Genomic DNA, 19,158 nt, shown 5'->3' with positions numbered 1-19,158 from the left:
TCTGGGCAGATTGTCGGAGAACAGGCCATTTTTGGGAAAAGTTATTAACCAGCAATTTGATTGCTGGAATCGAATCATATGATCCTATATATTAATAATATAGGTATGCAAAGTCCGCAGATAGTATGCTACTTTTTTATAAACAAAATGGCGCCCGAAAATCGTGTTTTTTTTCAATTTCTGCTCTATAACTCCAAAGATTTTAACTTTACACCAAAAACACCCAAATAAAATTCACCGTAATTAAATTTTGCATACAGTCGTGTTTTCCCCGATTTCCTTGGACGAAAATTTTCCCCGGAAAACGCCGGTTTTTCCAACAAAATCTTTAATTTTCAACTAAAATTTCAGATAAGTAATTGTTTATCAATAATTAAATAACCTGGTAGCATAGAAGCTCTTTCATATAGATTATGATTCCAGAAGCCGATGGAAATTGAATGAACAGTTTAGCAACAATTGAATTGTTAATTAAAAATTTTCGGTCGCTATAATAACCACAATAATTACGACACATAAGAATAACTATGATTTTTGTATAAAAAGATACTGCACCTATCTAATGTACTTTACAAAATTGAAATTGGACTATTTAAGCGGCCTCAGGAATATTTTAAAATTATAAACAATTTTTTAGCTTATAAACAAATAGAATATCTCGGAAAATATTAAATTAAATTAAATCATGAAAACGGTATTGGAAAAAAGCGGCAAGACGCCTTTAATAGAGAAAACGTTTAATTGTGACGAGTGGTTCTTGAGATACAACCGGCCAAAGTTGACGGGCATTTACGGATCATAATTTTCGAACCCTCACCTTTTTATTTTTATCCTCTTGCTTATCACCAATTTTCATATCTTTAAAATAATCATAACATGTCTAGCTAACAAAACAAAAGCAAGTTTGACATTAAATAATGCGTTAGTTAGATGCCTCTACTCAAGTTTATCATACTCGATGGTATCATAATTTACTCTGCTCCAAAACACAAATTAAATTAAAGAAACTAACAAAGCCAACTAAGCCTAGTAAAATATATCTCGACCCCCTTAAAAACACCCAAACGCGCGAACCCATAGCACAGCAGATAAATAGTAAAATGCACAGAATATCAAATATACCAAACGAAAACAGAACTATTAACGAATGTTGGTACGATATTCAAAACTCGATTTTAGAGGACGTAAGGGAATCTTTAAAAACACCTACAATGTTGGCAAAAAATGAATGGATGAACCAAGAAATTCTAGACTTGATGGAAGTTCGACGAAAATACAAAAAAAGAAATATCAAATACCGTGAAATTAACAAACTCATAAAAAGAAAAATTAAACAGGCCAAAGAATCCTGGCTCGAGAATTCATGTAAAGAAATAAAAGACCTCCAAAAAAAGCATGAGAGTTTCAACCTCCACAAGAAACTTAAATATACCTCCGGAATTAGAAAACAGAAAAATGCTCACGTACTTAAAACCGCAGACGGAAAAATTTGTGATCACGAACAACAGTGCAAAGAATGGGAGAGACATGCTTCTCGAGAAAATGCTCCAAATACTACCTGTGAAAACCAATTAGACAGGGGTCCCAGTATACTGAAGTCAGTAGTCATAAAAGCAATACAACAAGCCAAAAACAATAAAGCACCTGGACCAGATCAAATCCCTGTTGAGCTACTTAAACTTTTGGATGAGGAAAACATTACCTACTTGACTACTTTCTTTAACAAAATTTACAACGAAGGAAAAATACCAGATGATTGGTTGGAGTCACTGTTTATAACATTATCAAAGAAAAGCAGGCCCACCAAATGCAGCGATTTTAGACTAATCAGTTTGATGAGTCACACACTTAAGATACTTTTACGTATTATACAAAACCGAGTATTCCTTCTGTGCGAAACTAGAATGGGTAATAAGCAATTTGGATTTAGAAATGGTCTAGGAACTAGAGAAGCACTATTTTGTATGCGCGTTCTATTACAAAAAAGTTGTGAATTCCGAAAGAACGTTTATGTTTGTTTCATCGACTTCGAAAAGGCATTCGACCGAGTACAACATGACACACTTTTCGATTGCCTGCAGGCAGCAGGACTTGACCACTACGATATAAGACTGCTGAAATACTTATATTACAATCAAGTAGCCTCTATCCAAATTGGAGACAGTTGTACTGAAAAACTGCCGATAAAACGTGGAGTACGACAAGGTTGTGTTTTATCACCCACCCTTTTTAATCTGTACTCTGAAGAAATCTTTAGGGAGGCTTTGGATGACAGACAAGAGGGAGTAAGGCTAGGTGGAGAAGTAATCAACAATATTAGATACGCTGACGATACAACCATTCTTGCTGAAAATTTACAAGATCTTCAGACACTACTAAATCTAGTCAGTGAAGCAAGCTATCGGAGAGACCTTAAAATCAACATTTCAAAAACAAAGTGGATGGCAGTTGGAAAGATTAATATATATCAAGGTCAGCTTTCTCTTGATGGAGAGGAGTTAGAACGGGTAAATCATTTCAAGTACCTTAGCAGCTGGTTAAATGTAAATTGTGACTCTGATGAAGAGATAATAACTAGGATCGAAATATCACGGAAGGCTTTTATGACCTGGAAACCAGTTTTATGTAATAGAAACCTGTCGATGAATATTCGAAAGAAGGTGCTGAAATGTTATGTGTGGTCTATCCTATTGTATGGTTGTGAGACATGGACGTTAAAAACCACAATGCTAAACAAAATATAAGCATTCGAATTGTGGTGCTATCGACGAATCCTAAAGATATCGTGGGTTTTGCACACTTCCAATGAAGATGTTCTTCAAATGATGAATTCGGAACGTCTGCTCATAAGCAGCATAAAGAGGAGAAAAACAGAATACTTCGGCCATATAATTAGAGGACCTAAATACCATCTGCTTCGCCTTATAATACAAGGAAAAGTGGAGGGAAAGAGATGGATTGGTCGAAAGAATCTTTCATGGCTGCGTAATATTAGACAATGGTGTGGCTGCACAGTGGAAGAATTATTTCGCGCAGCAGCCGATAGAGAGAGATTTCAGGAAATTGTAAACATGATGGCGGCCAACGTCTGAATACAGACACGGCACCTAAAGAAGAAGAAGACTCGAGTTACTTGGGAACAAAAAAAGAATGAAGAAAATTGCTCCATGGGAAGCCGAGAAAATGCATTTTCTTAACGTATACCGATTTCGGACTTTGAGATTACATTTTCTCCAACCTAATTATTTTTGATTGGAATTTTGCTATTTTTGTCAATTTTCACTCGTAATATCGATAGTTTTTATTATAATAATATATGTTATGATTATTTTAAAGATACGAATATTGGTGTGAAGAAAGAGAATAAAAATAAAAAGGTGATGGTTTGAAAATTATGATCCTATTTTTTATATCTGCCGTAAATGCCGGTGAACTTTAACCGGTTGTGTCTCAGGAACCACTAATCAAAATTAAACGTTTTTCATTTTATAAGAAGCGCCCTGCTGTTTTTTTCGAATATCGTTTTCATGATTTAATTTAATTTAATATTTCCCAAGATATTCTATTTTTTTATAAGCCAAAAAATTGTTTATAATTTTAAAATATTCCTGAGGCCGCTTAAATAGTCTATTTTCAATTCTGTAAAGTATATTAGATAGGTATAGTGTATTTTTGTACAAAAATCATAATAATTCTTATGTATCATAATTATTGTGGTTATAATAGTGACCGTAAATTTTTAATCAACAATTCAATTGTTGCTAAGCTGTTATTCAATTTCCATCGGCTTCTGGAATTATAATCTATACAAAAAAGCCTTTTATACTACCGAGTTATTTAATTATTGATAAACAATTACTTATCTAAAATTTTAGTTGAAAATTAAAGATTTTGTTGGAAAACCCCGCATTTTCCGGGGAAAATTTTCGTCGAAGTAAATCGGGAAAATCACGTCTCTATGCAGAATTTAATTACGGTGAATTTTTATTTAAGTGTTTTTGGTGTAAAGTTAAAATCTTTGGAGTTATAGAGCAAAAATAGAAAAGAGCACGATTTTCGGGCGCCATTTTGTTTATAAAAAAAGTAGCACACTGTCTGCGGACTTTGCATACAAGCATTATTCATATATACAATCACAAGATTCGATTCCAGGAATAAAATTGCTGGTAAATAACTTTTCCTTGTATTTTGCTAATTAGCCCAGAGTAGTACTCGTAAATCATCAGAGAGTTACTATACTCACTATATATGGGACCGTGCAAGTTCGGCAAAGCGACCCCTATTTCTACGCTCTATACTAAAATTCGCACTTTTAATTATGTTGGCCAATTATATTAGTCCTGGTTACTGGATAATTGTCAAGGCCATAGTCCAAAAAAATAATAAGAAGAAAAAATAAGATTCAGGTTATGTCATGAAAACGTCAACAATTGTATGTAGTAAATAAAATTAGTTATTAAAATGCAGTACTGCAAGCAAAATAAAATTAATTAAATTTACCTTTATATAATAATTGCATATCATATCAATATTGTGGAGCAATATATAATTTTTCTGCTTCATTGACAGAAGGTATGAAATATACGTCAATTTGACAATTTCAATTGACAATATGAATTATTTAAGATAGTTGCAATATTTCTCCGCGACTCGCGCAGGGTCGTTTCTCGTTTCCCCTTCCAAGTACTTGCACACCGCGAGTCTAAAATATTTCTACAAGACAGGCTTGCGTATATTCCATAGGAAAATAAAAAAGTAAATGAGAAATCATACTATTTTGTACAGCATATTATAGCCAGTCCGCCACTGGTACCTGGTACCTACAACAGAGATTTATGTCATCACATAATATTTTTCCAGTTTAAATTTTTGAATAGAATGTAATGTTGGTGGCCTAGATTTAGTCATACTTTACTGGTGTCGTTTATTTTAATCTTAGAGGATGGAAAATTTTTTCTCCCTTTCACTTGGTTGTGATTGGCTGATACACTCATTATGAAACAAGGTTATCCTTAAATGCAATTGTAATAAATATTAAATAGGCGATTGTCAATAAGCAGAATCTGGTGTGACTTATTTAATTTTATTGTCCTATATTGTGTAGCTTGTCATCGTTACACTAGGTACATACGCACTGAATAAGAAATGAACAGGGCTTATAGTCCAGGAACCATAGCTTTTTACCTCGCAATTTTTACAGAATGAATCGATTTGCTTGAAAATTTAAGAATAAGTAGTGGATAGTCCAAGGATCAAAATCTATATAATGCCGAAAGGCGCTATTACCATGGGGGTGGTTGCCACCCCATTTCGGGGGTGGAAATTTTTTATTATATTTGGCCGCAAAACTTGATAAAAACGTTGATTCTAAGCAAAAAATGTTCTATACATTTTTTTGATAAAATTAATAGTTTTCGATTTATTCGCTATCGAAGGTGTTGGTTTTATATCGAAAAAATCAATGTTTTACCAATTGTACTCATTTACGATTCACTCAATTTTTGCCGTAGAAAAAATTTTTTCGAACCAATTTCTTGGGAATTAAATAACCTACAATTTCATATTTAAACATTTTTTCGTATCTCTGACGCTAATTTTTCAATTCTGAAGAAAATGGCATTTTTTAACAAACTACAAAAATTCGTTATTCGCTTTTAACTCAAGTTTTTTAAAAACTAATCATTTTAAGCCACTTAAACTTCTAAAATCTATTAATAATACATAAATAAAGAAAAATTAATAAGGCCAATGACTAAAAACACCCCTAACTTACATTATTATGCTTCCAATTGGATTTCTCCTTTTTTTTTTTCAAAAAAATATATTGATTTTTTAATCGCAACTTTTTATTTTTTATCTTAGAAAGTTTGGTAAAACAGAATTTTGTAGGTTTTTACAAGATATTTAAGAATATTATTATTAAATCTTTTAAAAATCCTCAGTCGCAAAAAGAGGTGACTTTGAAAGGGTTGGTAAAGATGGTTTTTGCATGTTATTACAAGTTTTAATTGTCAATAATTCACTGAATTTTTGTCGCAGAAAAAATTTTTGCAAACCATGCTCTTGAGAATTAAATAAGCTATAATTTCATTATGAAATATTTTTTCGTATCTCTGATGCTAATCTTTCTATTCTGAAGAAAAACCATTTTTTTCCAAACTACAAGAATGCGTTATTCGCTACTAACTCCATTTTTTTTAAAACCGATCATTCTAGGCCGCTCAAACTTCTAGAACCTATTTATAACACATAAATAAAGAAGACCAAATAAGGTAAATGACTAATTTTAATTAGGGTGGTGATTAGGGCGGTTGCTCCCGATCACTTTTTCGCTGAAAAAAATAGGGACTTACATTCTTTTCATTATAAGTCACTTAATTTTTGAGCTAGAGACTTTTTTTCTATTTCTGGAGATAGATGTTTTTAACTAATTTAAATTAGTTTCAACAAGTTATCCTCGAAAAATGTATAGTTTTCCCGCCTTTTGACTTTGAAACTACAATATTTAGCATTTGACAAAGAAGCGCTAACATATAATAAAGTATAGCTCGATTACTATTGGTCTAAAAGAAACTTTAAAAAACGGTTTTGTTTATTTTTTCAAAAGCTACATTTCTGTTAAGTAAAGTTGTTTTGATAAAACGAAAACTTTTGGAGTTATTAGCAGAAAACTTATTAAAAACATTGATTTTTTCGATATAAAACTAACACTTTCGATAGCAATAAATCGCAAACTATTAATTTTATCAAAAAAATGTATAGAACATTTTTTGATAAGAATGAATGTTTTTATCAACTTTTACGGTCAAAATCTAATAAAAAATTTCCACCCCCGAGATGGGGTGGCAACCACCCCCATGGTAAAAATGCCTTTCGAACTCATATAGATTTTAATGCTTGGACTATCCACTACTTATTCTCAAATTTTCAAGCAAATCTAGTCATTCTGTAAAAATTGCGAGGCTTTGTCGTATTTTAAGCTTCATTACTTGGATTATTAGGGCTTTTCAACTTTGTTTCGGGCGTTCAGCCATAATGTCGTATTTTAATATTATAAGACACTAGACACGGATTATACAACATGTATGACAGAAGCCCGAAACAAATGCGTTGAAAAGCCCTATTACCAATGAGTATTGAATATTATGTTAAGATTTAAATAAATATGAATGACCTTATTAATAATATTTATTAATTAAACAAACGACTAATAAATTTCATTATAAAGTATGCTTGCTTCAGGGCTCAGTGCTTAGTTCTTATTTCACCTTAAGTGTTAGATCAGATAAACAGGAAATTGGAAAGTGAGATACATAGGTGATTATTGATTATTGTATGCAAATGATGTATTATGATGTATGAATGATGTATGTGTCATTAAAAGTATTGGTTCGTTTTTACCGCCGAAATAATAATTAGTCAATGTGAAGAATTATTGGGTTGTATAGGTACCTATGTGTATTTACCTGGAAGAAGTAGGAGAGAAAGACCAAATATATTATAATATTATTTTATTATGTAATATTGATCTACAGTTTGTTGATTGTAATGAGAATTTCACTTTATAGGTGAGGTTTTGATTTTCGAATATAATTTCCAACTTTTGAAAAGGGAATCCGTTCTCAAAAAGTTTTAATTTAAGAAATTATTAGATTTAACATGTAGGTAAATATTTTTTAATTAATTCGCGCTGGTTGACAAAAAGCAATTTGACAGTTGACTTAATTCTCCCAAATTTGAGGTATCCACCTTTGGACGCGTCTGGAGTCCTTCTACAAACGAGATATTGGCTCAATTCGTAGGTGGAAATGTTAAGTAATTGTCGAAAAACCAAAATTTTCAAAGTTCAATTTTTATTTTGATGGCTATAGTGGTTTTGGTATAGGGAATGTGGTAGGCGCGGATACAGGGGAGGTCAACGGGTCCATGGACCCCCCTATTGTCGATAAGTATTTTTTATTATTTATTATTTTTATCTGTTAACTCTAAACTTTAAGCCATCAGTACAACACTAAATTACACGACAGCCGCTTCCAAAGAATTGAAAGAAGCCATAAAATCTAATAAAACACCCTTCTCTAAAAAATAATCTGCAGGCACATTTGTTTGGGTACCGGTGGAATCATAAATAACGGAAATATTTTTTTCTTTTCAAAGAATAACAAAAATGATATTTTAAAATGCAAATACATTACACTGGGTATACACCCTATCTCATGAAAGTCACGTTTCAAATTTGCGATACAATAAAGATAAACAAATTTGTATTTTACTAGATAATCCATGCGTACCTACCCATTGATGGTAGAAAGGTTAATCTTTATGGTAAAGAACGACCAGTGAGATTAATAGTCGTGCGTTGTCTATCAATCCTTTTGATACCCTAGGTATCTGGGATTATATATAGTGTATTTTATCCTTAAAGTAAGTGTGAGTCGTATGGCTAAATCTGGAAAATATAATATTTGATTTATTTAAGGTAAGTCTGCCCCCCCCCCCCTATTATGAATTTCTAAATCCGCGCCTGGAATGTGGTGTATTTGCGGTTTTCCGATCTCTCTTATACCTGAGATGTATTCACCCAAAATATTCTCTGTTGTACTACCCATTCCTATAGCTGGTTTATGGGTGGTCAAATGTCACAAACGACACCGGTTCTGAATCGGCAATGACCCCCTTTTGACACATAAAAAAAATTCAGAACGGTATAACTTTTCCACAAAGACACATACACTCAGCCACAAACAGTTTCCCATTTTTGAATAGAAATTGAGTCAAATTTCTGAGCTCGGTAACTTTTAAATGGTATAACCGATTTTCAAAACTATACCTTCCGTTGCAAAGGTATTAACCAATACTATTGGATCTGCAGAGGTCCGAATTAAATTTTCGAAATGTTTAAGAATTTTGGGAACGAGCCCGAAAAACAGACCCCAAATGGGAATCACCGTAAAACCCACACCGTTAGACCAAAATAGGTGGTTGATGGTTGGCATCCCATTTTTAAATTCAGTCAGATTGACAGAATCGAAAGGGAGGTTGTGCGCCCCGCCCCTAACGAGAACTGCCTTCTCTGAGAAAACAAAAATACAGTGAATACAAATTCTTTTAATTTATAAAAAAGTATTAAATTTTTCGACGTAATATTGACGTTATCAAATGTAAATGTCCTTCGGTTGTCAGCTAATATCTTTTTAGTCTAATTATGATCAATAATAACTAGCAGGTATTTATAAGAAAAGCTCATTTAGTTGATATTTGTTAAAATAATGTTAAAATTATTACAATTTGGAAAAAGTGTGCAAAGCCAGTGTCTAGAAACAAGTCAGTCAAGATACACGAGTTAATATTCTTAAATACAAGACATGGGAGTACTTAAGCCAACGTATTGTAATATAATATTCTCGGCAATAATGAGATGAGAGAGCAAAATATTTTGGAAAGCTGGATTATATTTCTAAAATCTTCGACTTATCCGTATATTGAGCATCGACAAACAACATTGCCTTAAAAATAGTTTTTCTACAACCGTGTTAAAAATGCAATTTTTAGCACTCCATAGGAGCGTTAAAAATGCTACTTTAAGGCACTAGTGCTTTAAAATTTTTAAGGCACTGCAGTTAAAAGTGAATTGTCAAATTGTGAAACGTCAAAATATTTATATTTCATTTATTAACAATAAATAGTACAACTTGCGCAATTTGAAAAAGGCGGTTTAAAAGGTTCTTTAAAATTTAATTTAAACTGTATTATTGCATTTTTAACACGTTTGTAGAAAAAACAAGTTTAGGTAACGGTATAATATTTTCGCTAAGAATTTTTAGACATTCCCCTCGAGTGTAGACAACCAGTTCTACCTTTTACGGGTCATAGGTTTTATGGTTTCAGCAATTAACAAAAATATTGTATTTTATAAATTTATAACGTGTGTAGAAAAAATATTGTATGATATACGTGTTAAAAAGTACACTTTTAAGGCACTCATGTGAATTGCAGAATTCGCTTCGCTCATTCTGAAAACTTTCACATGCATGCCTTAAAATTGTACTTTTGACACTTTTATATCATAAACAACTATTTTGTGGTATTTTTTATTTATTTTTACACATATTTTTAACTGTTATTTTGTAACTGCTTGTTTGATTTGAATTTTAATTTTATTAATTGTTGTGTTTTGCTTTGATTTTAGGTTAAAATGGTAAAATCCTTCAAACTTACTGTGCTCCACTTAGCAACTGAAAAAATTCAACTTTTTAACAAGCTGTTGCTTGGTAGAAAATAATATAAATGCTGTTATTAAATTATAAGTTTCGTGGACAGATGGAACAAACATTTTTACTTCATCTTTCGTATGTGTACAGTAGTAGTAGTTACTTTAATTTAGAAGATATTCAGCCTCCTGTGTCAAATATATTACCCATATCTCGGTGCACGAACTGCAAAACTTGTTGTTGACATTTTCGTAGCATTCAAAAATTATTCAAAAAATATTAAAAACATCTTTTCTCACACCAAGATATGGATATTATTTATTTATGCAATTTTTTTTATTCTTCACACTTTTAAACGGAAAAATACATTTAACTCATCTCTTTCATGAATAACTGCAGTTAATTTAAAGCATCTGTATTCGTGAAGTAAAATATTGTGGCTGACTTTGCGTCTGCTGGAGTGAGTTTAACACATTTTTTAAAAACCTTTTCCTCAGGTCTAGATTATATAGAGTAGATTACTCAACAAGGCTGATACATGCACTATTTTTAAACTTCAACAATCATTATCTGCCTCTCTGTGTTAAAAAATTACCACATTTTTCTACTGTAGAAGTAAAATATTATTGTCGTAAGGGTTGACTTTCTGTTTGCTGGAATGAGTTAATCACATTTAAAAAAAATTTCTCAGGTCTAGATTATATTGAGTAGAGTAGGTACTCAACAATGCTGACAAGCACTATTTTTTAAAGCTCAACAATAATATCTGCCATTCTGTGTTAAAAAATATCCAAATTTTTCTACAGTCGTTGACATTATCAGGTTGATAATCTTGTTTATTAGATGATACTGCATCTGTTCTGAAAGTATTTTCAGAAAATCAGTAGGGTTTGCATGTATGTACCAATTCCAAAACATTCAAATATCATTGCTTTAGCATGGTCGAGAAGTACTGGATAAACATGATTTTTAAGCAGCTGCATTTTCGTGTTCACGTGTTTTTGATGAATTTTACTTGTTTTCCATCTTTTTTATTTGTTGATTTCGCATCGGACCCTCCGGTTCCAGGCTTTTTTTCCGGTCATGGACGATGTCCTTTGGCACTTTCACTGCCTTCTCCATATCGAAGTATTTTCTAGCTGATGCTCTTCTGGCAAATGCATCTTCTGGTTCTTTCATTGCTGTGTATTCCTGGGAAACCTGAAAGCCACACCAGTGTGATACTGATATGTTCCGCTGGTTTGTTGAGTTCTTTTCGGAATTTTCATATTAGCCTTAGAACCATGTCGTGGTATCTGGTCCAGTCTGCTGCCGTGTGTCTAGTGGTATCACTTTTGCGTTAGGAACTAAAGTATAGCTTGAAAAGTTGTATCAAAAACACTTTACCATCCTGAATATATTCACGTGACTTATTTTCTTCTTCGTGAGGTTTCATCTTCTATCGAAGTTTAGATATTAACATGGAAATTAGTACTTTACATACAGCAGTTCTAAATAGTTGGCTAGACTAAACTAAAATTAAACCATTCCCTTAGATTTTGTAAGCACGAAATTCGTCTTCTTTCTATATCTCTTTTATCTTTTATTTTGCCATTCTGTAATCAAACGCAGCGGATTATAACGAAGACCTCTTACTATATGACCGAAATATTCAATCTTTCGCCCTTAATTGTCTGTATAATTACTTCCCTCTAATTAAGCCTACTTCGTAACTTCTTTTAGCCGTGAGGGAAAACTTAGCTGAGGATTCCTTGTAAAAACTTCATGGAAATTTTCATTTCTGCATCCTTGACAGACTGCACCTAGACAAATCTTTGCGACCATCGCGTTTCTCATCTGATTTTAGGGCTAAATTAATTTTCGTCTGACTTTCGTGCTTTGATTTGCAGGATTGTATTTCTACGAGGGTACTTTCTTGTTAGTATTTTTCACTGTCTCCTGACTATGGTTATCTGACTTATAGTTAAAGTACTTAAATTTTCCCATAGTCACTTGCCCTTACGATGTATAAATGTTAGTATATATTTTCCGACGACAAAATGAAACAATCAGCAAACTATTTAGAGCGAATCAGTAAACTCGTTCTAGCATTTTTAAATGTAAGGGGAGCAAAGTATGCTAAATTTGCAGTCATTCGAGCGTTATCGGGACCTATTGGGTTGTGATTATTAGGTCCTAAAACCAAAAAAGTTAAGTAAAATTTTCCATTTTAGTGGGGACTTTCTACTTTTTATTTAACTTTTCCATTTCCGGCAATGGTTTTTCCCATTATAGCGCCATCTATCCATAATTCGAAAAAATGTGTCGAATAAAAGTTGCTTAATTTTAAGCAAGGAATCGAAATCTGCAATAAAAATTTGAGGGTCCAATTTAAGATTCTAAAGTAACCCCCCACTCCACCTCCGTGGGGTGTCGTGTTTGCGACCATTCGATAGATTTTTGGAAAACATTTTGAAAGTGTATTTTGCAGTTTTTCGATCTGATGTTCATTTTACGAAAAATCGCAGGGTTTGTATTTAAAATTTTAAATTTACCCCCCATCCCTTTCCGTGGGGGATCATGTTAGTACCATTCGATAGGTTTTTGAAAAATATTGAAGATGTATTTTTAGTTTTTCGATCTGACGTTCATTTCGCGAAATATTCGTTTTTTGTGAAATTTTTGACTCACCCATTTCCTTACTCATCAGATTACTCAATCAGATTAGATCAGATACTCAAATCGTCAGATTTTTAAAATATACCATGTTTTGCATGTACTTAACTTACCTTATCTTAATCTAACAATATAGAGTATTTTTAAGGATAGATTTTTTTTTCGGGCCCCCCTTAACGAACTTCCCTGTGTTAAGAGCCAATATATGGTAGAGGTACATCTGCAGGGTACAAGGCTTTTTCCCCGTATGATAATCTGACGCGCTCGAGTAACTGCAAAAATCCCTGCTTGGGCTCCCCTACTAAAACTCATATTATCAAATTGCGCTGTTGGGAATTTTGTACAAACAATATAGACTAAATAGGTGAAATTTCTTAATCATTTTAGGCACGATGAGACCCTATAACTTAAATAGTAGAACCTAAAAAAAAACGTTTCAACACTGTGCCGTCACTTTTCAGTGGCACATGCGTCGACAGTGGCGCATCAAACTTTCCACTTATGGACGGGATAAATAAATTAAAAGTTAACAGAACTTACTAACAGAATTAAATTTTTTTATTTTTTTAAGTTCTATGTGATTAACACATAGGATTCATCGTGATTTTAACCCACCACCCCCTTCCCCCTGCCCCCACCATCAAAAACTTCATTTTTCGTTTTTATTTTTTTTTTGGTGGGATACAATCAATTTTAAAATTTCAAAAAATTCACACGCATAGTTGAGGCTTTTATAAAACACACCTATTTTTTATAGACCCATAGGTAGAGTGTACATAACCTCAAAAAATTAAAAGAAATTTTTTTTTCAAAAAAGCGTATAACTTTTTTTGAGGAATAGCTGCCGGTCTATTTTTTTCTTAATCTTGTGTGTTTTATCGAACACTATATTTTAAATTTTTTTCAGATTTTTCCGTAAGTCTCCCCACCTACAAAAATCCGAAAAACTGTTTTTTGGGGGGTTTTGGGGGATTTTCCCTATTTTATAGACTTCATAATATATCAAATCAATTTTGTTTTTATAGGCTATATGTAACTTGAAGTAACTGAGTTCTTTAGAGTATTTAAAAATCAGAAAAACACGTTCAAACCCACCAAAACCCCCTTTAAAAACAGTTTTTTGGATTTTTGAAGGTGACCAACGTTACAGAAAAATCTGAAAAAAATCAAAAATATAGTGTTTGATAAAATACACAAGACTAAGAAAAAATTAGATCTGCAGCTATCCCCAAAAAAAAGTTGTATACTTTTTTTCAAAAAAAAAAATTTAAAATTTTTTTGAGGTTATGTACACTCAACCTACAGGTCTATAAAAAATAGATGTGTTTTATAAAACCCTTAACTATGCGTGTAAATTTTTTGAAATTTTAAAATTGATTGCATCCCACCAAAAAAAAAATAAAATCGAAAAATAAAGTTTTTGATAGTGGGGGCAGGGAGAAGGGGGTGCTGGGTTAAAATTACGATGAATCTTATGTCTTAATCACATAAAACTTAAAAAAAATGAAAAAAATTAAATTCTGGTAATTAGGGAGGGTATTTTTTAATTTATATATCCCGTCCATAAGTGGAAAGTTTGATGCGCCACTGTAGACGCATGTGCCACTGAAAAGTGACGGCACAGTGTTCAAACGTTTTCTTTTAGGTTCTACTATTTAAGTTATAGGGTCCCGTCGTGCCTAAAATGATTAAGAATTTTCACCTATAGCGGCTCTTAGTCTAATAATTTTTGTTCGGTTTAAAATGCTTAGTAATATGCGAGACCTGTTTGCCCTACAATTTTTTATTCAACGTACGTTTCAGTAATTCAAGCAAGTAATTATTCTATTTTATCTTATGTTAGATCATTACTTATTATGAGTTGTAGAGATAGTTCTTGTTTACTAGTACGGTACGATAAAGATGCATCCTTGTTTATATATTATATTAATATTTTTTATTATTATGACACTGTTGAAATGAATTTACTACAGTGTGGTTGTACTCCTGTATTTCTTAGTGTATGGCTGTGTTTTTCTTTGAAACAAATTTATATATCGCACCCTCAGTAATATAAGGGCTTAACTCAAAATTTGTGTTAACTGTGATTTTAAATGATAAGGGCACAAAATGAAATTCTGTACCGGTTAGCATTGACAGAGGGAGAAAAAAGAACATGAATGGTTCGGTAAATATATTTGTGCCTCTCTCACTCTCACCGGCCACCTCTGGTTTTTACTGCTACAAGGCAGCAATCAGTAACATGTCTTTCTGTGACGAAAATGCTGGTTAGTTTGTGTTTTATCATTTAGTATTATATAGAATAAATTTTAGTTGAGCCGTTATATTATGCAAAAACTAAATAATAAATAGGTCTAATTTATAATAGATCGCTATTTTGCATAAACAATAACAGCGCATTAATAATATAAGGGATCAAACTTAAACAGTTCCTTATTTCTGTTGTTTTTTGTACTATATGGGACTAACTTGAAAGTATTATTTTCAAGTACATGTAATTAATGGAATTTATTTATATGTTTTTTCCTCATTGCTATTTATAGTCCAATTATCAAATAACAAATCTGCCAAATTTCACATTTATAACTTAAATAACAAGCATGGTATTTGAAAAAATACCTGTAATTTTGGAAACCAGAATCTTTAAACGCGATTTCCCAAAAATCTACTTCTTTGGATTGTGCCTCTATATTACTGTGGGTGCGAATATTTTCAACCAGAATTCAAAAAAGGCTGATTTATGTTAGAACGGGCCGTGAACAAAGCGGCTGTCTTGTGGGGCACGTTGAAGAATCGCGTGATATGAAAGACATTGTGTAGTTTATAGTACAATGGGACGTGGCGACAACGGGATTTAAGTTATCGCCGCTATTGCAAAATTTAAATGAAAATGGGCAGGATATCTAGCAAGTGAAACTGAAGAGAAGCATGCAAGGAATAATACAATAGCGAACAATAGAACATAAACGAGGCATAGCAAGACCGCAAAAAATGGATCGAATACATTAAAGAAAGGCAGGAAATAACTGACACGAGATAGCACAAGACAGGCGAATATGCAAGATAAAAGGGGAAGTCTATGTCGAGGACTGGACTAGAAGAGGCTGCTAAAGAACAAGAAGTTACATTCTACAATGAATGACGAACATTTAAATGTGTGAGGAAGTAACCTGCTATTTATGATATCCATGCAGGGTGGACCGTCGATCATCTTTTCGTTCTTGCATCTTCAGTCAAAGCTATAGCCATCGCTAGCAATTCCATGTTCCTAAAATTAATTTTTTAACTTACTTACTTACTTAATCAGTAGACCCAGTTGTACTTTTCGGTGTTGGGTCGTTTATAATACAATTCATTAATTACAATATTTTACAATCTTCTGAGGTGTCCTAGCTCTTAACGAACTTTCTACATTCCTTCCTATTGGATGCCATCTGTGTTGCTTCCTGCCAAGTCTTACTCTTACTCTGCAGTATCTGCGAGATGTCACTGTTCCATTCTTTAATCGGTCTTCCTCTTGTGTTCTTCCCTATTGGTTTGGCGTACCACACTCTTTTTACTTGTCTATTATTGTCCATCCGGGTTAGATGTCCGAAGCATGCCAATTTTTTCTCCTTGATTGAGTGGCGTATCGGTTTGATTTTGAGTCTTTCTCTTATTTTTTCATTTCTGATTCTATCAGTTCTTTTTACTCCAAACGTTCTTCTGAGGTATTTCATCTCTCCTGCCTGAATTCTGCTCTGCTGTATTTTGTTTAATATCCAAATTTCTATTCCGTTATGTCACTGTAGGTCTATATATTGTTTTGTATATTGTCATCTTGGTAATTGTTGATATTTCTTTGTTATTAAGGAATCCTCGATTTAGTGCTTGGAACAGTTTTCCTGTGTTTTCCATTCTGTTGTTAAGATCGTCCTCGATGTCTCCTTTGTTGTTTATTACTGTTCCTAAGTATTCGTATGAATTTGCCTGTATTATTTTTGTTGGTCTATCATTACTTCTATTTGATATTCCGTCCCTTGTTTATTAATTTTTTAAACCTACTCAAAATACTGGCAAATAAAACTAATTAAAAAAACCCGGACAGAAACCGGAAGCGATCTGCCGTAGTTCAAACCAAAACCCCGTACGGATACCTTGTTATCCACGTCCCATTCTAACATAAATTAGCCTTACATTGGACCTAGACCTTAGGCATGTCAGGTTAAGTCTGGTCTAACATGCGTTTTAATTTTTAAGATGCTTTTGATATACAGTGCGTCTATAAAGTAACGCATAAATTCATTATTTCGTAAACCGGCGACTTTAAAGAAAAATCCCGAAACAGCTCGATTTTCATTTTTAATTTCGGATTTTTTGGCATATACACCATACTAGTGACGTCATCCATCTGGGCGTGATGACGTAATAGTTGATTTTTTAAAATGAGAATAGGGGTCATGTGATAGCTCATTTGAAAGGGTATTCAATTCTCTATTCCCTAATATAAACATTACCATAATTATTTATACAAGGTGTTCAAAAAAACATTTTTTTAGTTAAAATAATTGAGACAAAAAGAAGAATATATGTAATTTATCTAATTCAAAATACGTTTTAATGTTGTCAGAAAACAGGAAAAAATGTTTATTTGACAAATAAATATTGTTTTTCGCTTAAATTCAATGTTAAAGCTGCCACCAACCTGCCTCTTGCTAGTTTGAACATTTCGTTCAAGCGAAAATCAATGTTTATTTGTCAAATATTTTTTTTTCTGTTTACTGACAGTAGGAAAACGCATTTTGAATTAAATAAATTACATACATTCTTCTTTTTGTCTCAATTATTTTAATTAAAAAAATATTTTTTTTAACCCCCTGTATAAATAATTATGTTAATGTTAACATTAGCGAACAGAGAATTGAATACTCTTTCAAATGAGCTATCACATGATCCCTATTCTCATTTAAAAAAATCATAGATTACGTCATCACGCCCAGATGGATGACGTCACTACTATGATATATATGCCAAGAAATCGGAAATTAAAAATAAAAATCGACCTATTTTGGGATTTTTCTGTAAAGTCGCCGGTTTACGAAATAATGAATTTAGGCTTTACTTTATGGACGCACTGTACATGTAAAGGTCGCGACATATTATCAAACACGTAGCGTTCAGTTTTCGAAAAATATGATTTAATGTTTATAAATATGACCAATTCACACTGTCTGGAACATATCGTATCAGACAAATTACTTTTCCGTTTAATAAAATCATATTTTTCAAAAACTATACGCTACGTGCTGGAAACGCTATATGCATGATAATATGCAGCGACCTTAAATCATATGTGTATACGGATACGAGTGTATGTACAGTGTATACAGAGAAATAATAGTTATATTTTATATAACATAAATATAACGCAGAGCCATATGATTACCTTTTAGTTATAATTACATTATATTTTATTTTACTTAAATTATTTTAATTATATTGTTATTTTAGTAGCTTTTGTTTAAATTTATAATCTACACAAAAGACTTATATGATTAAGAAAAATGAAGAAATAAAATAAAAATAAACCGAGTGTTGCATTTTTTTATTTTGCCAACTCATGTCAGTGGTGTAACAAAAAGTCAGGTCATAAAAATTAAATCACATACCCTGATTCCAAAAATAGTTTGGTTGAACCTAACTCACCTTAATACAAATGTGCACAAAAAATTTACAGCCCTTTGAATTTACAAAATGAAAATTGTTTTTATCCAATATATCGAAAACTATTCGATTTTTTTATTGAATATGTACATGTGGAATTTTTATGGCACGAAAATCATTAAAAAACAGTGAAATTTATGCACCCTATAAAAATTGTACGATTTTTGTTTCCGTAAACCCCCCAAACTTTTTTGAACGTTCCAATTAAATTATTATTGTGGTCCCATTAGTACTACAGAATGTTTTTAAATATTTTTTGCCTTTTAGTATTTTTTCGAAATACAACTAGATAAAACCAAAGTGGAAGAAGCTATTAAAAATATGAAATCCCGGAAAGCACCCGGAGCTGGAGGAATTAATCCTGAATTAATCAAATATGGACCACCCAAACTATGGGATATGCTTAAAAATCTTTTCGAAATATGCCTGAATGGAGAAAAAGTACCAGATGAATGGCTAACATCACATATTACTCCCATACATAAGAAGGGACCTAAAAATAACCCCAAAAACTATAGGGGAATTGCAGTCATCAGCACCATTGGAAGATTATACTCGAGGCTATTAAGAAATGAAATAGAACAAGAAA

At 32.4% G+C, this 19,158-nt stretch overlaps 1 protein-coding gene across 2 annotated transcripts in view; it reads left to right on the top strand.

Annotated features, from left to right (window-relative positions):
• LOC126889563 (uncharacterized) overlaps positions 1-18,438 on the top strand; it is a 251,405-nt gene extending 232,967 nt beyond the window's left edge. The window contains exon 3 of one of the 2 annotated variants that reach the window (XM_050657942.1): positions 10,190-18,438. In XM_050657942.1, coding sequence (XP_050513899.1) covers positions 10,190-10,282 — 93 coding nt within the window. In that variant the 3' untranslated portion in view covers positions 10,283-18,438. The remainder of the gene's footprint in view (positions 1-10,189) is intronic. The other variant, XM_050657943.1, reaches the window with a different exon arrangement.
• Positions 18,439-19,158: the final 720 nt, after the last annotated feature.

The sequence above is a fragment of the Diabrotica virgifera genome, chromosome 8 (assembly GCF_917563875.1).
Source record: "Diabrotica virgifera virgifera chromosome 8, PGI_DIABVI_V3a".
Taxonomy (NCBI): Eukaryota; Metazoa; Arthropoda; class Insecta; order Coleoptera; family Chrysomelidae; genus Diabrotica; species Diabrotica virgifera.
The sequence above is the reverse complement of the archived record's forward strand: the minus strand, read 5'-3'. Positions and strand labels throughout refer to the sequence as shown.